This window comes from Grampus griseus (genome assembly GCF_964374135.1).
Source record: "Grampus griseus genome assembly, chromosome: 11".
NCBI lineage: Eukaryota > Metazoa > Chordata > Mammalia > Artiodactyla > Delphinidae > Grampus > Grampus griseus.
The window spans coordinates 39,982,321-40,005,975 of NC_139005.1; the positions used below are offsets into that span (position 1 = coordinate 39,982,321).

General features: G+C 43.5%; 1 protein-coding gene across 1 annotated transcript; it reads left to right on the forward strand.

Moving 5' to 3' along the window:
• Positions 1 to 692: 692 nt before the first annotated feature.
• Positions 693 to 22,726, forward strand: TMBIM6 (transmembrane BAX inhibitor motif containing 6). The gene is made up of 10 exons (XM_082667075.1): positions 693 to 770; positions 13,145 to 13,232; positions 13,850 to 13,958; positions 16,340 to 16,460; positions 17,690 to 17,738; positions 17,841 to 17,938; positions 18,141 to 18,220; positions 18,699 to 18,799; positions 19,491 to 19,566; positions 20,706 to 22,726. The coding sequence occupies exons 2-10, from the start codon at positions 13,177 to 13,179 to the stop codon at positions 20,727 to 20,729; spliced, it is 714 nt and encodes a 237-aa protein (XP_082523201.1). The 5' UTR covers positions 693 to 770; positions 13,145 to 13,176; the 3' UTR covers positions 20,730 to 22,726.
• Positions 22,727 to 23,655: the final 929 nt, after the last annotated feature.

Sequence of the window (23,655 nt, forward strand, 5' to 3'; positions counted from 1 at the left end):
TTCAGGGCTGCCAGAGCAGCTCAGCCAGATAGCCACACTCGTTCCCCTCCCACCCACTGCACTAATACCCACCTCCCCCAAGCAAGGTGGATGGGGAGGTGGTCCTTGCAACCCGCTGGCCCCGCCCAAGACCCCAGGGCCACCACTTAGGCTTAGAGTGTGATTTCCAGGGTGAGGTCCGTGCGTCCGATGCAGGAATGGGGCTGCTAATTCCTCCTCGAGTTCCTGGAGAATGCGCTGAGCCCGGCTTCACTAGATTCACGGTAAATTGGCCCTTGTGAGAGCGCTTTTATAGGTGTTCTCTGAATCTCTTTCCCCCTTTAACAGTCCATGACCAGAATCCCGGGACTTCGCGGTGCTATCCCACCGCGCGTATTGGAGGCTGAATTACTTGCTCTGTGTCTTGGGTGGGGCCTGCCCCTCTTCTTTTTGTCCACTAGAGGCGGCTTTGGACCGCGACCCTTTCTTACTATGAGGGAAGAAGGCGGATATCTTTCGCTACGACGCTGGTTGGCGGCTAGAGTCTTGATCGACACGGGCGTCAAGCAAATGGCTCGGAAGTAAGCAGCCATTGTTTATGCACGTACAGCCAATGGAAAGGCAGAAATGCAACCAACGGCCAATGAGGACTTGCCTTAAGCGGAACGCGGGGGCGGGGCTTCCCTCGAGGGGCGGACGCGAGGTAAAGAGTCCGGAGCGGACCCTGGGAGAGTCAGAAGCACATCCGGTGGTAGGAGAGCTGCCTGGGCTCCTGAGCGGCGGGTCAGAAGGTACGTCTGAAGCTAGGACTGCGCAAGCCGGGAGTGAGAAATGGAAAGAGGGTTAGCAGTTGTTGCTTGAGCAAGAGTGGGAGTAGTCTCCGTTTTCGGACTGACTGCATCCTGGGGAAAGTGGGCCCTGGTCGACAACTGGACTCCGGAAAGCTAGGCGGGGAGGGGAGGAAAACGAGAACTACTACCGCGCCTGCGCAACCGTACCGGAGCGGGGGAGGGGCGGGGACGAGTCCAAGGCGCGGATTCTGCATGCTAGCGCTAGCGAAGGCTCTTTCTTGGCCTTCTTTCTCCCCCCCCCACCCCCGCATTGCGCGTCCCTCCTCCTCCTCCGCCCGGTGTAGACGGCCCAGGCCCAACCTCGATCCCTTGAATTCAGGGCACGTCCCCCGCACCTTCCTTCCGAGGAGAATGAAAGCGAAACCTTACGGGTTTGTGGTCATCGCCGCCCCACCCGACAGATCCCTGGCCTGCTAGGGGTCCTCTTGGCCGGGCCCCATTTGGGTGAGCGGCGGGGGCTGGGACTCAGGAGGGCCTGGTCCGGCAGGCTGCCCTGTCACGGCGGGGCGGGTGATGTCACACTCCTCTGTGACTCGCGAGGCTCCTTAGTTACTTGGAAGCCAACAGCAGAGGCGGGAGGTGAGGAGAGACCCGGGCCAGGCCTGGCTTGCCAGGCCCCCAGGGCGGCCCCGCTCTGGTCTGATTGGTTACCTTTGGACAGGTGAGGTGGCTTTAGCTTTGCTTGGTCCTGGGCCTTGTGGGCGTCTTTCTCAAAGTCCGCTCAGGAAAGGCGTTGTTGGGCGGTTGTTTTTCTTTTTTTCTTGGACGTACTTGCTGGAGCTGTGGTATTTTTGTGTGTTTATTAAGTGAGGAATTGCAGCCCGGTGCCAGCCCAGGTTGCATTGCCTGCCGCATGAGTCTTTCATTGACCAAACAACAACAAAAACCTTTCTGAACTTGAGTCTCTGTTCCAGTAATAGTTAACTTGTGAATGTGTAATCACGTAGAAGAGCTGACTGTGCCTGAAACATAGACAAAAATTTCAAGGTTAAAGGTTAGTGGCGAATGGGCTTTTCTAGTTACTTATTTATTTCAAGTTTATCTTTTGGTTGTATGTGTAGTTTAAGAATTAAGTTCAAGAAAGATAAAAGTTTCATAACTACATTTCTTACAGCTTCTGCAAACACATTTCTGTAATTATTTGATTTACCCTCTTTGGTGTTTTATTATTCCTCCTTGTCTAATTTTTTTTTTTGGCCTGGCTTCAAGAGTATGTTGACATTTAGATTCTCTGCCATTTTCCTCCAGTGGGGTCAGAATGGTTGAATCCTTGAGAAATGCAGTCTGTAATTTGGATTCAGAGTTTCCTTCTTCCATTATTCATTTTGTTGTGGAAACCTGGCTTAGTACCCTCTTTCTTCCCTTCTCTCCCTTCCCCAGTATTCATCCAGTGAAGTCTCACTCTCCTAAAGAATAGGAAAGGTAAAATTAATCCAGATATTTGGTCAGCATTTCCACGTCTTTTCTTGATTTATGCATATGGTTCGTACTTACTGTAGAAATGCTGAAAAATGCAGAAAAGTATAATAGGAATCAACATATGTTTGTTGTTTTACAATTTCTCTTGACCTATAGCTGAAACTATAGGAAAACTTGCTTTTCAGCTGTAGGGTGTAATAGTAGAAAGAGCACCAGGGTTGAGAGGTCAGAAGACCCCTAACCTGATTCTGGCTCTACTATTTAAAAAAATAATAATTATTTATTTATTTATTTTTGGCTGCATTAGGGGTGTTCGTTGCTGCGCGTGGGCTTTCTCTAGTCGCGGCGAGCGGGGGCTATTCTTCGTTGCGGTGCGCGGGCTTCTCCTTGCGGTGGCTTCTCTTGTTGCGGAGCACGGGCTCTAGGCGCGCGGGCTTCAGTAGTTGCTCCGCGTCATGTTGGATCTTCCCGGACCAGGGCTCGAATCCGTGTCCCCTGCATTGGCAGGCGGATTCCTAACCACTGCGCCACCAGGGAAGTCCGTGGCTCTACTATTTCAACTTTCTGATGTTGGTCAGTACTAATGTCCATTTAATGTCCATTGTAAAGTGTTTAGCACTTTACAATAATTTCACACAGATTTTCTTATCGGCATTCATTGAGCTTAGTTGAGCAGGTGTTAGCTAATCATCCTTCCAGATGAGGAAGCCTAGATGACCTTAGGTAAAATGATTTCCCCAAAGTTATGTGGTAGAATATGGCAGGACTTGTGACTCCAAATCGAGTGCTCGTGCCACTATTATGCTGCCTTTTTGAACTTACTTTTTAAACTTTAAAGTGGGACTAATCATTCTTGCCCTTTCTTCATGTGTGTGATGGTCAAAGGGAATAGTGTATATAATAAAACACTTTGAAATTTGTTTAATTTCATATAAATGCAGTCAGTGGTATTGTTATAAAAGGTACTATTGCTAGCCTGAAGAGTTTCACTTTATTTCATAAACTACCCAAGGGTATGAGTCTCCTCTGGGAAGACACTGAATATTCTCTTGAGGCACTATCCTGCTAAATTTTCCTTTGCTACTTTGACTTGGCTGTAGAATCCGCTAGAAGTGTCTTTTACTCCACCTTGTTTTCCTCTAGAGTTTCTAACCAAATTTCATGAAGTAGCTTTTATATTATACATACTCATTTTTGTTTTCAAAACCAGTATTCAAACCAAGGAGAGAAAAACTGTAGAGACTGGTTTTTAGGGCCACTTCAGTGGCCCTCTATTAAGGTAGGCTCCTCTCTGAGCCAGCGGGGGAATGTTGATTTGTGGTCGCAACACTTGATTAGATGATGGGGGTCTAGATTTACTCTAGAGACTTCAGTGTGGGGGGGTGCTTACAGGGAAAAGTGTGAGAAAAGTTCCTGAACAATTAACTGGAATCCAGAACACTTGGGAAAAAAAGGGCTTCAAGGATGAGGGCTGAGTGGGTGTGCTGTTTGTCCTAATCTATGTCTACTCTCATTTGGGCTAAATATGGTTTTATTGGGCAGGGATTGCTGGTTTATACTGGAGGATGATTATGTATTTAGGACATTGGGACCGTTCTGCGATTCAGTGTCTGTCAAACAGTTGTGCTTATAGAGAGGGAGATTCAGCAAAGCGTGTCAGTTTGATGCAAAAAATAATAATAATTTATTGAAGGAAGTAGGCATTCCATCTCCAGTTACTGGTTTGGTTCTGAGGCAGCCTCCTAGGGATTCAGGGTTACCTAATCCAGGGATTTTGGTTCAAGTTAAGGGATGGGCTGGGACATCTAGAGTCCAAATCTAGGACAATCAAAGCCCAGCCCTAGTCGAGACAGAATTTCTTGGATTTCCTGAAATCAAACTGACCTACCTCCTAGGGGTTGCAAGGAAAGCATCAAGCTAATAAACATTTACTTCATCAAATTCTCTACCACATCACATTATCACTTAGTGGTCATTAGGCTGTCTCAAAACACCTTTGTGGTCCTGGGGGACAGGAGGTACCGTGTAAATGTGCCAGAGGAGAGGCATGCCATTTAAACAAAAGTCATTTTAATCAGTAGTAAGATTTACCAGGTTCCTTCAAATTCCGGTTTATACTTTTCTTAGACTCCCCCTCCCCCCCATTTAATTTTACTCTCTCATTTGGGTAAATATTATGCCTTCAGGATGTAGCTAGCTGTGAGTTAGTGATTCAATTATATATATATATATATTTTTTAACATCTTTATTGGAGTATAATTGCTTTACAATGGTTTGTTAGTTTCTGTTTTATAACAAAGTGAATCAGCTATACATACACATATATCCCCATATCTCCTCCCTCTTGCATCTCCTTCCCACCCTCCCTATCCCACCCCTCTAGGTGGTCACAGAGCACTGAGCTGATCTCCCTCTGCTATGTGGCTGCTTCGCAGTAGCTATCTGTTTTACATTTGGTAGTGTATATATGTCCATGCCACTCTCTCACTTTGTCCCAGCTTACCCTTCCCCCTCCCTGTGTCCTCAAGTCCATTTTCTACGTCTGCGTCTTTATTCCTGTCCTGCCCCTAGGTTCTTCAGAACCAGTTTTTTTTTTTAGTTCCATTTACATGTGTTAGCATACAGTATTTGTTTTTCTCTTTCTGACTTACTTCACTCTGTGTGACAGACTCTAGGCCTATCCACCTCACTACAAATAACTCAATTTCGTTTCTTTTTTATGGCTGAGTAATATTCCATTGTATAAATGTGCCACAACTTCTTTATCCATTCATCCATCGATGGACACTTAGGTTGCTTCCATGTCCCGGCCATTGTAAATAGTGCTGCAGTGAACATTATGGTACATGACTCTTTTTGAATTATGGTTTTCTCTGGGTATATGCCCAGTAGTGGGGTTGCTGGGTCGTATGGTAGTTCTATTTTTAGTTTTTTAAGGAACCTCCATACTATTTTCCATAGTGGCTGTATCAGTTTACATTCCCACCAACAGTGCAAGAAGGTTCCCTTTTCTCCACACCCTCTCCAGCATTTATTGTTTGTAGATTTTTTGATGGCCATTCTGGCTGGTGTGAGGTGATACCTCATTGTGGTTTTGATTTGCATTACTCTGATGATTACTGATGTTGAGCATCCTTTCATGTGTTTGTTGGCAATGTGTATATCTTCTTTGGAGAAATGTCTATTTAGGTCTTCTGCCCATTTTTGGATTGGGTTGTTTGTTTTTTTGATATTGAGCTGCATGAGCTGCTTGTAAATTTTGGAGATTAATCCTTTGTCAGTTGCTTCATTTGTAAATATTTTTTCCCATTCTGAGGGTTGTCTTTTCGTCTTGTTTATGGTTTCCTTTGCTGTGCAAAAGCTTTGAAGTTTCATTAGGTCCCATTTGTCTTTGTTTTTATTTCCATTTCTCTAGGAGGTGGGTCAAAAAGGATCTTGCTGTGATTTATGTCATAGAGCGTTCTGCCTATGATTTCCTCTAAGAGTTTTATAATGTCTGGCCTTACATTTAGGTCTTTAATCCATTTTGAGTTTATTTTTGTGTATGGTGTTAGGGAGTGTTCTAATTTCATTCATAAATGTAGCTGTCCAGTTTTCCCAGCACCACTTATTGAAGAGGCTGTCTTTTCTCCATTGTATATTCTTGCCTCCTTTATCAAAAATAAGGTGACCATATGTGCATGGGTTTATCTCTGGGCTTTCTATCCTGTTCCATTGATCTATATTTCTGTTTTTGTTCCAGTACCATACTGTCTTGATTACTGTAGCATTGTAGTATAGTCCAAAGTCCGGGAGCCTGATTCCTCCAGCTCTGTTTTTCTTTCTCAAGATTGCTTTGGCTATTTGGGGTCTTTTGTGTTTCCATACAAATGGTGAAATGTTTTGTTCTAGTTCTGTGAAAAATGCCATTGGTAGTTTGATAGGGATTGCATTGAATCTGTAGATTGTTTTGGGTAGTATAGTCATTTTCAGTGTTGATTCTTCCAATCCAAGAACATGGTATGTCTCTCCATCTGTTTGTATCATCTTTAATTTTTTTCATCAGTGTCTTACAGTTTTCTGCATCCAGGTCTTTTGTCTCCTTAGGTAGGTTTATTCCAAGGTATTTTATTCTTTTTGTTGCAGTGGTAAATGGGAGGGTTTCCTTAATTTCTCTTTCAGATTTTTCATCATTATTGTACAGGAATGCACGAGATCTCTGTGCATTAATTTTGTATCCTGCTACTTTACCAAATTCATTGATTAGCTCTGGTAGTTTTCTGGTAGCATCTTTAGGATTCTCTATGTATAGTATCTTGTCATCTGCAAACAGTGGCACCGTTACTCCTTCTTTTCCAATTTGGATTCCTTTTATTTCATTTTCTTCTCTGATTGCTGTGGCTAAAACTTCCAAAACTGTGTTGAATAATAGTGGTGAGAGTTGCCAACCTTGTCTTGTTCCTGCTCTTAGAGGAAATGGTTTCCGTTTCTCACCATTGAGAACGGTGTTGGATGTAGGTTTGTCATATATGGCCTTTATTATGTAGAGGTAAGTTCCCTCTATGCCTACTTTCTGGAGGGTTTTTATCATAAGTGGGTGTTGAATTTTGTCAAAAGCTTTTTCTGCATCTATTGAGATGATCATATGGTTTTTCTCCTTCACTTTGTTAATGTGGTGTATCACCTTGATTGATTTGTGTATACTGAAGAATCCTTGCATTCTTGGGATAAACCCCAGTTGCTCATGGTGTATGATCCTTTTAATGTACCGTTGGATTCTGTTTGGTAGTATTTTGTTGAGGATTTTTGCATCTATGTTCATCAGTGATATTGGCCTGTAGTTTCTTTTCTTTGTGACATCTTTTTCTGGTTTTGGTATCAGGGTGACGGTGGCCTTGTAGGATGAGTTTGGGAGTGTTCCTTACTCTGCTGTATTTTGGAAGAGTTTGAGAAGGATAGGTGTTAGCTCTTCTGTAAATGTTTGTTAGAATTTGCTTGTGAAGCCATCTGGTCCTGGGCTTTTGTTTGTTGGAAGATTTTTAATCAGTTTCAGTGCTTGTGATTGGTCTGTTTATATTTTCTGTTTCTTCCTGGTTCAGTCTCAGAGGTTGTGCTTTTCTAAGAATTTGTCCATTTCTTCCAGGTTGTCCATTTTATTGACATATAGCTGCTTGTAGTAATCTCTCATGATCCTTTGTATTTCTGCAGTGTCAGTTGTTACTTCTCCTTTTTCTTTCTTTTTTTTTGGGGGGGCGGGCCTCTCACTGTTGCGGCCTCTCCTGTTGCGCAGCGCAGGCTCAGCAGCCATGGCTCACGGGCCTAGCCGCTCCGCGGCATGTGGAATCTTCCCGGACCAGGGCACGAACCCGTGTCCCCTGCATCGGCAGGCGGACTCTCAACCACTGCGCCACCAGGGAAGCCCCTCCTTTTTCATTTCTAATTCTTGAATAATACATATAAAAAATTAAAATACAGAGCATATGTAAATTAGGCCTATGATAAATGTCTTCTAAAACTAGATTTTTTTTTAAATGTGGACCATTTTTAAAGTCTTTATTGAATTTGTTACAATATTGCTTCTGTTTTATGTTTTGGTTTTTTGGCCACTAGGCATGTGGGATCTTAGCTCCCAGACTAGGGATTGAACCCTTACCCCCTCCATTGGAAGTGGAAGGTGAAGTCTTAACCACTGGACTGCCAGGGAAGTCCCTAAAACTAGACTTCTAAAAGGGAAAATCATCACCTGTAGCCTGTGAAGGGTGTGTTTGGAACATTCATTAAATGATTATAGACAACAACAAAAATTTAAGAAAAGGGGGAAAATCGTGCACTGAGGACATGAGAGTAATGAATTACACTAGTAAAAACAATGGTTAATATATTGAGCTGGTCTTATGTACGAAGCACTGTTCTTAGCATAAAGCACTATTCTTAGCACGAAGCACTAGTCTTAGCACGTTGTATTATCTCACTTAGTCCTCATCCGTATGAAGTAGGGAATATTAAGTGTTACTATTTTACAAATGAGGAAACTGAAGCACAGTGAGGTTAAGTGCCAGAAACTTGCTCCATTACACAGCTAAGGAAGTAGCCAAGATTCCAACGCAGCAGGCTGTGCTCTTAACCACTATGCTAGGGACATGGTTGTAGAGTCTACAAACTATTCAGTAGAAAGAACTACTAAAAAAAATTACAATTCCCCCACCACCACCACCACCTTTTTTTGTTTAACCACATGAGATTTTTCTTCTCTCAAGTATCAATTTGGTCCCTTTTGGGGGTGTGGGAACAGGATTCAAGATGGTTGAATTACTACAACAGGAATGAAGAATCATATAATTCGTGCACTGAATGTTTAATTAAATGTGTGAACAATGTTTCTTTGGTTGGTTTAATGTTGGTAAATTGTATACACTGAGGCAGCTTCTCGGCTGGATCCAGGAGTCAGCAAGCTTTTCTTTGTTAAAGGCAAGGATTTTTTAAAAATGAATACTAAATGCATGATTGTTTTGCATAGCTTTTGGCCACTTGGCCATGTTTCATATGCATTGTACTTAGTAGTTGTTGGAATAAGATTGAGGAGAATTTTTTTTTTTTAATTTAAGGCTTGGCTGTTGATAATATTTTGTTTTAGGACATGGGTAAGGAAGATTCTTAGAAAACAACAAGAGATTTAACAATATGTAAGAAGACAAAGATGTTAATTGATAAGAATATCTGTCTCCTCCTACCTGCCCCTGCTGCCCTTCCCTCCTCAAACAAAAGCAGACTCCAGGAATACCTAACTCAGGACAGTGTGTTTACTTGAGTTTTTCTATCTTGATAAACCTATGCAGTAAGGGTTTTTTTGTTTTTGTTTTTTTGGCAGCATTGGATCTTCGTTGCTTCACGCGGGCTTTCTCTAGTTGTGGCTAGCTGGGGCTACTCCTTGTTGCGGTGTGTGTGCTTCTTGTGGTGGCTTCTCTTGTTGTGGAGCACGGGCACTAGGTGCATGGGCTCCAGTAGTTGTGGCGCGCGGGTTCTAGAGCACAGGCTCAGTGGCTGTGGCGCATGGGCTTAGTTGCTCCATGGCATGTGGGATCTTCCCAGACCAGTGCTCGAACCCGTGGCCCCTGCATTGACAGGGGGATTCTTATCCACTTCGCCACCAGGGAAGTCCTATTGTGCAATAAGTTTTTTGTTTTGTTTTCGGGTGGCTCTGGCAGAGAGGCTGGCCTGGGGAACCACGGATGGTGACACTTCCAACAAAGCTTGAGCAATATATGCATGACAAAGTTTGACAAGTTTTGGTATCCTGCCTTTCAAAGGATGAAGGCATAAAATGAGTCTTTAAACTAAATTAAAGGAATTTGGTTATGTAACACCTGAACATTTACTTCTCATTTACAAATGCAGTGCAGGCAAATTTCCCATGGGTCTCTGAGGCACTGTCCACCTCCCTGTTTTAGATTTGAGTATAGAACTCTATGAGTTGGGGTCCAGGGTGAGACAGACTATTGCTGGTATCCGTTCCGTAATGGGCTTCAGTGTATGTTAGGGGGAGTCCTATAATGAATAATTTTTGAGTAACTTGTAGTATACGTTTTCCCTTTATTTTGGTAAAATATATATAACATAAAATTTATCATTTTAATGTACTTTTACATTTATTTTTATTTTTTATTTTGTTTATTTTTTTGGCCGAGCTGCACGGCTTGCAGGATCCTAGTTCCTTGACCAGGGACTGAACCTGGGCACTTGGCAGTGAAAATGCGGAGTCCCAACCACTGGACTGCCAGGGAATTCCCTGTACTTTTTTTTTAAAACCGAGATTTTCGCTTAACTAGGGGGGCCCCTCTGGAATGTTAGCCGAGTTACTTGGTTAATGGTTTTGAATACTTAAAGCCCTGTTGAGAGCTGTCTGTCCCTGGGACTGAAAATACTTTTGGTATGGGAGCTGCTATTTTTGAGTTATGAATGCAATTTAATCTTGTTCAGCTGAGTTTGCATATGAACCATTGAAACGTAGATACCTTTTCTCTACAGCTTCTGAGCACAAGTAGTTGAGGCTAAGATAGAAAACTGGTAAGTTTAGTCTATCTGGCAAAAGTTATAAGAACAGTTTTTTTTTGTTTTGGTTTGGTTTTTTTGCGTTACGCGGGCCTCTCACTGTTGTGACCTCTCCCGTTGCGGAGCACAGGCTCCGGACGCGCAGGCTCAGTGGCCATGGCTCACGGGCCCAGCCGCTGCGCGGCATGTGGGATCTTCCCGGACCAGGGCACGAACCTGTGTCCCCTGTATCGGTAGGCGGACTCTCAACCACTGAGCCACCAGGGAAGCCCTAAGAACAGTTTTAACTCATTACTTACCTGTATGTTAGTTCTTGTCTGTCTAGAACAGACCGAGAGCAAACTGTCATATATTTCCTTGATTCTAAGACCTAACTTTTTTCTCCTCTAATTTTAACAGTTCTGAAATTATGTCATATATACATCATATCATATTTATTAAATGTATATTTTATTGCATTTTTCCCCATGAAGCTGCTGCTACTAAAATTGCTGTGTACCTTTGCATCTAGAAAATTTGGTGATTACATATTTCACTTAAATTTTAGAGTTGGTAGTAATGTTGGAAAACTGGTTTTAATTAATTTTTTAATGATTTTAAATTGCAAGGCACTAAATCATGGAGAAATTCATATTTGATACCTCTGTCCCTACCCTCACAACCTTTGATGGTTTTGGTTTTTCCATCAGCAGTTGTAAGAGAGACAGTCAGTACCCCCTGGGAAATGCCAGAGAGCAAACTGACATTCTCCCCTCGCACAGTTTCCATTCATTGGGGTCTGGTTACAGAGTGTTGCCCCTTTCTGACTAATAATCCCCAGGGTATTTGCGGATTTAACACACACACACACCCCCACACACACTTCAACTCTTGAAATTGGAAGCAAGAGGCACTCTAGCTTTGTTGTGAATACTGAGAAACTTGGCTCTGAAGGTTGCTTCAGTGCTGTTGCAAGTTCTGTCTAGGGATGTCATTAAGGCGGTTAATGGAAGCTTTAAACAAAGCCACTTTCCAGGTGCTGGATTCTGCCATCCTGTAAGTGTGTTCTCTAGAGGACGGATTCATCATGGTTATGGAAGGCTTTGGTTGGCCGTGCAAAAGCCTGCAACCATTGCACCATCTAGATCAAGAGGGCCCAGAACCCCGTGACTTAGAGGTGAGAGGAACAGCTTTAGTAGGTTCTGCAGCTTCTCACTGTATCTATCCTTAAGAACAAAACTAACAATACAATTGAGGTGAGTAGGGATGTTGGTGAGAAAGGAAAGAGGAAATCAGAGAAAGCAAGCCAGCCATTGTAATTGTTCCATATATGAGAGAGAGCCTCAGGAAGCACGCGGTAGTGATGCTTGTGAACTCTAAGAATGGCATCTTTCCACTGGCCCAGAATTCCTCGGGAAGTCATTTTGGGGATTGTTACTTTTATTGCCTGGATTAATTTTGCTGAGTTTTGGGCTAGGTGCCGATAGAATGGGTGTGAGTAGTAGGCCTGTCTTTGAAACAACTTAGCTTTAATCCCCTCCTCTCCACTGTTTTTGGCTGATTTGAAATGAATGGGTATTATGGGTCTAATAAGAATCTGGAGGATTGATATTTAGGAAGGATGAAAGCTCTTGATTAGATTTTTAGTTCTGTAGGTTAAATGTGTTTATTTAGGATTGCATGTGAGATAGGGGAGAGAGCAAAACTTAAGATCCTGACTTTATGGTAACCTGGTTGTAGTTCAGTTTTAAAATGCCCTTTCTGACACTTGGGACAGTTGACAAGATCTGAATAAGGTCTGTAGATTAGGTAATGGTATTGTATTGTTAATTTACTGATTTTGATCATTGTTTTCAGGATATACATACTGAAGTGTTTAGATGTAAAGAGGCATTGTGTCTTGCATAGTTAGGAAAAGGTCTCCATATATTGCTATATGGGGGGGGGGATAAAGCAGATATGGTGACACACTAACATTTAGGAAATCTGGGTGAAGTGTGCAGAAATTCCTTGTACTATTCCCACTCTTCTGTAAGAAAGGTTCTGAGATTGTGTTTTAAAAAATTCTCTCTGCACAAATTTCTTTTTCATGGAGGAACTTTCCTCTTTTTAAAACTGTGGCTCCCTTACAGTTCAGTTCTAAATTGCATTGGGTGGGAAGTTTCTAAATGTATATTTAAAAAATGCAAGCCCTAGTGTCAGATCCAGCTTTATAATTTTTCTTCTTTATCTTTAAACTTCTGTGCCTTTGCTGAGGGAATTCTCTGGCATCTTGAAAAAATGACAAGTTGCCTTATGTTCCAGTAAGACTGGGTCCCTTTAACTAGCTTGCTAATAGAGAATTTCTCAAAGAAACAAACTGTCTTTTAAAGGGGCAGGATGGGGCTTCCCTGGTGGTGCAGCGGTTGAGCGTCTGCCTGCCGATGCAGGGGACACGGGTTCGTGCCCCGGTCTGGGAAGATCCCACATGCCACGGAGCGGCTGGGCCCGTGAGCCATGACCTCTGAGCCTGTGTGTCCAGAGCCTGGGCTCCACACCGGGAGAGGCCACAACAGTGAGAGGCCCGCGTACCGGAGGAAAAAAAAAAAAGATGTTAAAGGGGCAGGTTATCTTCTGAAAGAATAGAAATCAAATGCTAGTAATGAAACAGTTTGGGGAGAAGAAGATGGGTTCCTCTGTCCCCTTTAAAATGGTTGCGTATGATTGCAAATGTATTCTAGAAGGAAATATATAAAAATGCAAATGGTGGTGTTAGGGCAGTGGGATTTTAGATATAACTTTCATTTTTCCAAACTTGTATGTTGCTGTTTTTCATAAGAAAGTTGTTTGTTATTTTGTGTGTCCTTGTATCTTTAAAATTACTTTTCTTATTTCCTTGATTCCACAGAGTGGAGGCTGTGTCCCACAGAATCTAGCATCATGAACATATTTGATCGGAAGATCAACTTTGATGCACTCCTTAAATTTTCCCACATGTAAGTGCTTTGACCTTAACTGTACTTTCTTATTACATTTCCCTTTATATCTTGTTTCTTTTCCTTTTCCTGGTGTATTAACTTTTGTACGTGTAAACTAACATACTAACTTTGCTAGAATACAGAGGATCTGATAAAAACACCCAAAGTCTAAGGGCTGCGGTGTGGTCGCTGGAAAGCCATTTAGTTATTTTAGTTTGGGTAATGATTGTTCATAGTTTGGGCATTGGGGCTTTCCTCAGCATTTAAGATTTTCTGTTTGTTAACCTAGTTTTCAAAGCATTCTTTGTTTTGTTTTGTTTTGTTTTGTTTTGTGGTACGTGGGCCTCTCACTGTTGTGGCCTCTCCCGTTGCGGAGTGCAGGCTCAGCGGCCATGGCCCACGGGCCCAGCCCCTCTGCGGCATGTGGGATCTTCCCGGACCGGGGCATGAACCCGTGTCCCTTGCATCGGCAGGTGGACTCTCAACCACTGCGCCACCAGGGAAGCCCCCAAAGCATTCTTTTTTTATTGTACCAAAACTTTCACATATTCCCTGGGAAGAAGAAGGAAAATTATTCTTAGCTTAGAGATGAGATTGGTCCTGGAGTAATGGCCATTATTAACATTGTTTCCTAGAACCCCCTCGACGCAGCAGCACCTGAAGAAGGTCTATGCCAGTTTTGCCCTCTGTATGTTTGTGGCGGCTGCCGGGGCCTATGTCCATGTGGTCACCCATTTCATTCAGGTAAGAGCAGTTTTCTCCTCTAGTTGCTGTGGCCCAAATCGCATTAGGAAGACACTAGCTCAGCAGGGTAGTACAAGCCTATGTCCTTCCTTAATACTTCTCAGTAGTTTGGGATCTGAACCCAGCCAGAGCCAGTTGTAAATCAGGACATGCAGAACCATTTAATTTTTCTGCCAACTCTGCCCTCTCTAGATGCTGAAAACAGGATGTTTTGACCCTGACACTGAACGGTGTGCTGCTGACACACAAGACCCCCACCCACTGGGGAGAGGTCTGCGTGCTGGGGTGGTTTTGCACAGTAACCTTTTTATCTTTTCTTCCTCTTTTTTTGCCTGAATGACTGTGTAGTACTGGGGTACAAAACACTGATTGTATGATTATCAGGAGAGAGAGGGTTGAGACCTTTAAGGATTTGGCCCATTTTATTCTTTGAGAAACTCATTTTCCTTTGTTGAGTGAGAGTTTGAGTTTGGCTAGAAGCAATAAAAGGGATGGTTGAGGAATACTCGAAAAGTTTGAAGCTCACTAACCCAGACCTGTCCCTTTTGGAGTGGCCTTTTTAGTGTAAGTACAGGGGTGCAGCTTTGTTGGCATTTGGCGCTGCTGAGGAGTGGCATGATCGGGCACCCCGTGCTCAGGCACCTCCTGGCACAGGCTGTGTGAAAAAGTGCTCTAGACACTCAGAGATAGGGCTTTGATCCCTCGAGTTCAGACTAAAACATATTCTACCTTTTAGGCAAAAGTGGCCCTTTTGGTTTCTGGTTGTGTTTTGTTTGTTTTTTAAAGTAATATAGTGAAATATAGTCATCCTCATTATTCATGGATTCCGTATTTGTGATTTACCTACTCAGCAAAATTCATTTGTAACCCTAAAATCAGTTCTAATGGTGTTTTTGTGGACCTTTGCAACCATACACAGATTGGCAAAAAATTCGAGTTGTCCATTGCACCATGTTCTAGCTGAGGTTGAATGTGGCAACACTGCCTTCTTTCAAGCTCTCATACTGTAAACAAGTGTCTTTTTCATAGTCTATTTAGTGCCACATTTTCGGCATTTTTATAATTTTTCTTGGTGATTTTGATGTTTAAAATGGCCTCAGGCATAGTGCTAAAAAGTGCTGAGTGGTATTACTAAGTGCAAGACTGTGATGTGCCTTGTAGAGAAAATACGTGTGTTAGATAAGCTTTGTTCAGGCATGAATTACAGTGCGGCTGGGCACGAGTTCTATGTTGATGAGTCGACAGTATATATCCAAGTGTCTTTAAACAGAAAAGACATATACGACAAGGTTTTGTATTGACCAGTTGATAAAAATGTGACAGGAGGCTCGAAAGAGCTTAAACCTTTACTTCCTCCAGGAGCATTGTTCAGTATCACTGATTCATTGCTTACAGTGGCTGTATAGAGCAGAACTACTGTGAAAACTGAGGATTGATTCTACCTTTAAAAGAAGGAAGAAACTTTGGTGTCTACATACATCCTTGATGATTTTCCTCTCTTTCTAATGCTTGTAACTTTTCCCACTTGCTTTAAAACAAAATTTTTTTTCTTATAAAACTAATGCATGTTCATTGTAGAGAATTTAGAAAACAGACTAGTGATAAGAAGGAAATATAAAACTCCATAATCCCATTATCCTAAATTAACTTAACATTTTGGTTCTTACTCTCTGTCTTAGTTCATTCTGGCTGCTATAACAGAATACCATAAACTGGGTGGCTTAAACAACAAACGTTTCTCAGAGTTTGGGAGGCTGGGAAGTCCAAGATCATGATAGGTGCTGGCAGATTTGTTCTGTGGTGAGGGCCAGCTTCTCCCGTGTCATCACATGGTAGAAGGGGCAGGGGAGCTCTCTGGGATCTCTTTTATAAGGTCACTAATCTCCCTTTGTGAAGGCTCCACCCTTATGATCTAATCACCTTCCAAAGACCCCACCTCCAAATACCATTAAATTGAGGGTTAGGATTTAAACATGAATTTGAGGGGGGAGCACAATGATTCAGTTTTTTCTGTGTGTGTGTATATACATTTGTGTGTGTGTGTGTTTTAAAGTGATCAAAGAGAGGTCATTCCTACTTGTTCTGCAGATTGGAATATGCTTCAAGCACTTGTCACTTTGATTCATCTTTTCTGTTTCTTGGGTCAGACTCATAATTTGACTTGGGCAGTTACAGTTGATGGACTGCCTCCAGCATCCACCATGGTCCTGACCTTGTCCTTCAAGCTTCTGGTTTTTCTCCTCAGCCCTCACTGCCTTTTCTGCTGCCTCCAGGTTAGAAGCAAATATTAGGAAGTCCAGGTGAATATTTGAACCCAATAAGGTCTCTTGCAAAATAAATTTGATACTTTCAAGTGTTTAATTATTGACTGGATCTGACAGGCTGGCCTGCTTTCTGCCTTGGGCTCCCTGGGGTTGATGATTTGGCTGATGGCAACACCTCATAGCCATGAAACTGAGCAAAAAAGACTGGGACTTCTTGCTGGATTTGCTTTCCTTACAGGTACGTTAAGGGATTGGTTGAATTTTGAGGGAGGGACACTGTATTTTTAGTATCTCTTTAGATTAAGGCCCAAGATATATATTTATTCAGATGCACCCCAACTGGCACACTGTACCATCCTGTCTTGTATTTGAGTGTACCTTGTATTGCTTTCCTATTTCATATAGGTGCATCTTGCTTCCCCATCTAGAGGGCTCTTTGTGACTAGTGTCTGTGACTTCTACTTTTGTATCCAAAAATAAGCATTTGTGTGCTTGAATGAATGAGGTTTAAGAGCTTAGGTAGCATAGCTTGTTAATGGTGGACATGGGACTAAACTAGGCCAAGGATCTGACTTAGTTGAACTCACACTGGCAACTATCATAGGAGCATCTGTTCTGAATCTTGTGGACAGTTAATTAAAGTCATACATTGAGATCCATCCTACAGGGCACTTTGCTGATTCTCAAGAAAAGAATTAAAAGTGCAGATCTTCTAGAATTGTCATTAAGGAAAACAGGTCTCAAAGTACATAGTAAAAATATTTGCAAAGCAACATTTGAGTTAGTACAGCTCGTTCTGAGTGCGTCTAATCTATACAGTGTTGAAGAAATTGTAGAAAGGAAGGGATTTAGAGATTAAGATTTTTAGATCAGGGAAAGCTAGTTTTTGAAGGTATTAAAGGGGTGGGATTATCAGAAGGAGAGAAAAGCCAGAGTAGAGGAGATGTTGGAGCTGGAACAGGTTGCCGCTGCACCCTCCTGTTGGCAGGTGTCCACCTGCAGAACCGGTCTGGCCTTTTCTTCTACAGAGGGAGTCAGCCTTCATGACTACAGGTTGTTGGCCACAAGGCACTGCTTTGCTCTTTATCCTTTTCATCTAATTCCTGATCTGGCCTGCATTACAGTCTCACATCACTGCTCTTCAGAGTTTTGCAGCCTTATAATTTAGCTGGAAAATGTTTGACATGCCTGCTTCATTTTTCCTAGTGTCTATTCCTACTGGGTCATCTATGATTTTCAGCCAAGGGGACAGTTGTGCAGGTCTGTCCATAAATAACTCAGTCGAGTATTTGTTCTCTGGAAAACAGTTAAGGATGGAAGAGAGAAAGATTTAATTACGTTAGTCCACTTGTTTTGTTGTTTTCTAGGACTGTAGGCATGCCCATGCTATTGATAATCAGCTTTGGGATGAGAATCCTCTTCAGAAATTGGTGTTAATGCTGTGTTCTGCGGCTTTTTGTTTTCTAGGAGTTGGCCTGGGCCCTGCTCTGGACTTGTGCATTGCCATCAACCCCAGGTAACTATTACTAGTGTCTTATGAATATACCTTCTAAATATACCTTCTAAGTATAGGTTATATACCTGTAGCCCTTGATATAATGGTCTTTTCCCTTAACAGCATCCTTCCCACCGCCTTCCTGGGCACAGCAATGATCTTCACCTGCTTCACCCTGAGTGCACTCTATGCCAGGCGCCGTAGCTACCTCTTTCTGGGAGGTATGTGTGGACTGGAAAATAGGGAGAGAGTCTGCACTTTAGCCAGAATTCTCACTAGGACCTTTCCCCTCGCCTCCAACTTGTGACTGTTGGGTTGAAATTGAAAGCCTTCATTTTGGGGGGCAAGTAAAGAATGGCCTTAATGGGATTGCTTTGCTTCGCTTTGGCTTTTCTCAAGATGGCTTTTCGTCTTCTCTTACAGGTGTCTTGATGTCGGCCATGAGCCTGATGCTCTTGTCTTCCCTGGGGAATCTTTTCTTCGGATCCTTTTGGCTTTTCCAGGTGAGATTTGCATATACCTTTGCAGCAGCCATTTACCTTGCATTTCTTTTTCTTGCTTAACCCCCTATAGCCAAGATAGACTAAGAATTCTCATCTTTGTGGGGCAGTGCTCCTGAAGCCTCGCCACTCACCCTCCCAGGACGGAGCCTTCTGCTACAGGTGGAAATACAAACTGAACAGGGGTGGGACATTGCAGTGGAGATGGTTTGCTCAGAGATCATTTTTCTAAAGCCAGTCCAGCAGTGGCTCCTTGTTAAAATGATGGAAGCTCTTCCAGTGACCTGAAAAAATAAGTGCAGAATTGTACCTAGGGAAGTAATATGGTCTTCACTGTGGGCTTCAGTTCCCACGAATGTTAATGTCAGTAGGGTTAGCATTCGATGTACTTTCAAGTGGCCAAGGGCCAGAAAGAGGTATGGCTGTTTTTTCTCTACAATGTCTACCACATGGTAACCTCATCTCATTCTTCTTTTGTTAGGCAAACCTGTATGTGGGACTGGTGGTCATGTGTGGCTTTGTCCTTTTTGATACTCAGCTCATTATTGAAAAGGCTGAAAATGGAGATAAAGATTATATCTGGTGAGTGTGAAACCTGGTCTTTAATGAGTATGAAGTGGAGAGGCATACTCTTCCATTTGACGACTCTTTTCTCATTCTCTGGGATGATCTTTTGCTTGACTCCCCTTTCTTTCCACATCGGTAGGAATAAGAGTGGCCCAGATGGCACTGGCTGACCTCTGTGGCCACAGGGGCATACATGATCGGATAGCCATGGTTTTGGAACTGTGCACTAAAAAGCATCGTTTCCCTCAATTCCTGAAAGACATCAGATTTTTAAAAGTTGGACTAATAATATGTATTTAATTATCCATACTCTGAATAGTGGTTACCTCTAGGCAGAGGAGAGGGAAAGGAATCTTTCACCTTTTACTCTTAATACTGTTGTATTCTTTAAACCTTTAACAATGAGAAGAAGATATGCATATAATTTTTTTAATGTAGTAATCCTCTCAGAATCTCAACTAGTTAATGGTAGTTCCAGGGTTCAGACTTAGGCCTCTGCAGAGTCTAAATTTTCTTTTCTCTGTGCTCCATGGCTTCTCTGAGTTGAAGAGGATCTCAGACACTAGAGTTTTACTTAGTTGGTGGTGGAGTGCTGGTGAAGTTGACTCTTGGGGTTGGGGCAGGGTTTCTGTGTTCTGCACCTTTGTGGGCTTGTGGATAAAGGAAAGTGGGAAGTGCAGTTTGTGACCTGGTTCTTCTCTTTCAGGCACTGCGTTGACCTCTTCTTAGATTTCGTTACTCTCTTCAGAAAACTCATGATGATCCTGGCTATGAATGAGAAGGTTAGCACCACCTAAAGATGAAAGACTGGCTCCTGAGCTCAGCATCTATGTGTACTTAAAGCTTGAGAACTTGCTCACACTGTGTGGGTCCAGGGTAACTGTAAGGCAGGCCGCTGAGTAAGAGTTCAACTAGAAGTCTTTAGCTGTCGGAGAAAAAGGAACAAGTAAAAATCATCCTTTTTTTTTTTTTTTCTTTTTTAAATGAATCCCTGAGATTAGTATCAAAAGGAAAAGAGCTTTAGTGGCAACAAGAAACAATCTACTATATGAGGAATTTAAAGGCTGTAAAGATAGTTGTGACTCAAAAAGATATCCTAGAGGATTTATATAATACCACCAGCTTTTGTATATATATTTTAGAAATAGGCCAGTTTTACCCATTTGTTAGTCTTAATTTTTTTCAAGAGAGGCATTCTATGTAGGGTTAGTAAGTGGCAGACATCATCCATTCCAGTAGTAGGGGAACAAATGAAAGCACAGGCCTTTCTTTACAGAACTTAAGGTGGAATGTGAGTCGGTACAGTGGTGATGGAAGCAGTTGACCAGATGGGATTGGTGGTCCTCTGTCTGGTCTGTACCGCGATTGGACTGAGGACCAAGCAGGTCCTCCAGTTTCAGTCAAAACAACATCCTTTTCATCCATGTAGTGATACTCTGGGCTTCCCCCAGTGCAATGAAGAGTTCAACTGGACTGTATTATTTCGAATGCTGATTTATGCTGAGGATTTATGCTTTCTTCTCAGGCCTAATGGAAAGTTGATCTTGGCTTGGTCTTGGCCTCTCGTTTAGTTATTTTAGGGTACACCGCTGGTCTGCAGCCTTCAGTGGTTGGGATCTGAGCTGTCGTGGTTGTGAGTAGCCAGGAGTGGGTAGGCAGCCCACCTAGCTACTCATGGGGTAGCAACGGGAACAGCTGCTTAACCTTTATTCTTGTCAAGTCTGTAGCAACTTGGGAGACCACCAGCAGAAGATGGTTAAGATTTAGTTCCTCCTATACTGAAGGAGCATCTCTCCTCCCTTTTTACTGTCCGGATCCCTTCCAATCACTAACCAAAGGCAGTGAGGTATCGGCTGACTCAAGAGTTTTAGCTTAAATGTCAATGCCAGACGTTAATTGGGTAATTTTCCTCCATTTCTAGGATAAGAAGAAGGAGAAGAAGTGAAATGACCATCCAGCCTTCCCCAGTTTGACTTCCTCTCCCTCTGCCCCTCATTTCCTCTTTGCACACATTACAGGTGGCGTGTTCTGTGATAATGAAAAGCATCAGAAAAGCTTTTGTACTTTGTGGTTTTCTCTGTTTTGAATTTTTTGATCAAAAAACTGATTAGCAAATTATAGTTTGGAGTTTGGCTTCATATTTTTGGGGTTCTTCCCCGCTCCCTTTTCTGTCATCCCCCACCCCTAGCCTCTTCCTCTGCTCAGGCAGCCAGTCCGCCGTGATGAGCGGGATCTGCAGAGTCCGCCTTGCGACTGCGCTTCACCCAGTGGACCTGAACTGTTCGGTAGAGACGCCTTGCTCGGCCCTTCTTCCCGCAGCGTTGTTTGCTTTATGCGCGTTTCCTATGGGACTAGGCAGTGTGTTTTCCATTGGAAAGACGTTTGCTGGTCCCATTGCTACTCAGGCTTATTATGTCTGAGCCGCCGACCCCTGCAGAGAACATGAAAAGCCTCTTCTGGTGGGTGCTTCGCTTCCCCTGAGCTGCCGGAGTCACTGCTGCTCCGGCAGACGTGCCTTCCTGCCTTGCCGTCACGGAAGGAGTGTGGATTTGTGTGGGTTCCTTTTCCACTCCCTTGTCTGGCCCTTGGAATCTGCCTGCCTTCCATCCGTGGAGTGGGAGGGTTTCAGCACAAAGGGAAATTCTTGTCAGCATCTATGAAGTGGCTTATTATGTATGGCAAGATATAATGTAGAGTTCCCAGACTTGCCCTTTTTTTTTGTTTAATTGATCACTACCTTGGTTACTGAGTGGCCTCTACCAGGTGGCTGTGATTAAAGGTCCCGGGAGAGGAAGGATAGAGAAGGGGCATGGCTGAGCCTCTGAGGTAATTGTGACTAATCCTGCCAGACCCAGATGAGGGCCTGTTTGGGGCAGGGGAGAGTAGTGTCTCCCCCATTAACTGAGTGGGTCTTTGTTCACACCAGTGGCACGGGCCGTGACGGCTTGGGAGGCAGCGTTCATAACAGTCCTTAGGTGCGTTTTTGTCTTATCTTGGGCACTAATAGGTAGTGTCGGCCAGAGATTTGGGGCAGTAGATACATGTCCATTTTACAGATGCACTTCAGGTTTTGGTCTGTTCACCTGTTTCTGGAAATCTGCAGCCTTCTTTAGGCAGGGGCTGGGCGACCAAACCTGCAAGACTTCTGCTTTCCTACAGCTCTGCGTTTGCAAGTGTGTGTGGGGGGGGCAGTACTAACGGGGTCACCAGCTCCTTCCCTGTGAGCTGCCACAGCCACAGCTGGCACAGAAGGTCAGGCAGCCTTGGGAGCATTTGCAGCTCTGGCTACTCACAGGGCTTCAACGTAAGGGGAACTGAGCCATCGAAAACTCATTGCTAGTAGGACACCATTTTGGCTTTCCCTGTTCACAACCAGTACACAGTTTGACCCAGTGGCTACTGGTTCACAGCGCACCACGTCACTGTGCCATCCCGTGAAACAGTTTTGTTCCCAGGCTGTGTGATTCCTGGAGTGGCATGCCACTCGGAATGGCTCGCTGCTGCAGAGGATGCTGCCCTCTGATTTAACTGCTGTCTCCAGCCTGTGGCTTGAGACTTTACTAAAAGGGATTTCCTTCCCGTTCAGCCCCCAATAGCAACTCTCCCTACATTTGTTGATTCTCTGCTAGGCCTGAGAATCTGAGTTACATCTCCTGAAGCCAAACTCCACCTCTTGTGCTTTTTTTGCTTGGGATGAGGAGTTTTTCTTTAGAAACAGTGCCAAGAATGACAAGATATAAAAAACTACTTTTAAAGAAAATGCCTAACAGGTTTTTAATACAGTAATCACTGTAATTATCACTTTCTTTTCGAGTTCTTTGGTTTCCAGCTCAGGCTGCATTCTCTAACTCATACTGTGAAGACAAAGGTGTTTTTGATTCAGAAATATATGGAATCTACATAGTCTTAATTTGTAAAAAATAAAGAAAATTCCTTAACCTTTCCTTGTGTAAGTGTGTGTGAAATCCAAGGCCACAGCTGAACGGGAGGTTTGGGGTGCTGTCTGACTTCTTGTTCTTGGGGCTGGGAGTAGGACAGGATTAAGTTTGCTCTAGGTATGAATAGAAATAAAGAGACCCCCCACTTGGGCCTCTCAGTCTGTAGCCCCAGCTTGCCACAGATGTTGGGGATATTCTCTGTTCCATACACAGCCCAGGCCTTTTTCTGGTCCTCCTCCTACCCAGCCTTTATCATAGGGGGTTCACGGTAGCAGCACGTGTAGTTGGTTCCAGTATACAGCCAAGCTTTGCCATTTGGGGATGCATAATGGAAAAAGCATGACAATTCACTCATTTTGCAAGTACCATGGTCTGCAATATCTGTGGTCACCCACTGGGCCTGGCTCTATTCCCGACGGTAGAAATCATCAGTGAAAATATAAAAATCCTTGTCCTCATAGAGTTTATATATGTGATTATAAACCAAAATTTGCATTACAGTCAGGTTACTCCATTTTGTCACACTTGCCCTCTGGTTGTCACCCTCATTGTAAACAGCTTCCTGTTACTCTGACTCCTGGCTGAGGCCCCAGCTGAGGTGGAGCAGGAAATGTGAGGTGTTTCAGGTACTATCTTTGCACCCTCAATCTTTGTAACCAGAGCAGGGCAGTGAGCTCCCTTTTAGTCTCCCAACTAGCCCATCAGTCACAAGTTGAACAGAAGAGGTTAACACACCGCTTGTTCCACGCCTAGCAGACCTGCAGGCTGAGCTAGAGCGGGGAAGGCATCGGTGGGCAGCAGAAGTGGAAGGATGTCTGTGCTGGGAGAATAGACGGTCTGTTCTATGAAGCAGGGGATCAGATGGGGGCGTCCACTTGGTGTCAGGTAATGTGCTCCATGCTGGGGCTAGAGGTGGATATAGTTACTGCTTTT

What these genes read in the sequence shown, in the direction of transcription:
- TMBIM6 (XM_082667075.1), top strand. Translation starts at nt 13,177, where the DNA reads ATGAACATATTTGATCGGAAGATCAACTTTGATGCACTCCTTAAATTT. An exon ending in TGGATTTGCTTTCCTTACAG is followed by an intron (nt 16,461 to 17,689) that starts GTACGTTAAGGG and finishes TTTGTTTTCTAG; the next exon opens with GAGTTGGCCTGGGCCCTGCT. An exon ending in GGAGATAAAGATTATATCTG is followed by an intron (nt 18,800 to 19,490) that starts GTGAGTGTGAAA and finishes CTTCTCTTTCAG; the next exon opens with GCACTGCGTTGACCTCTTCT.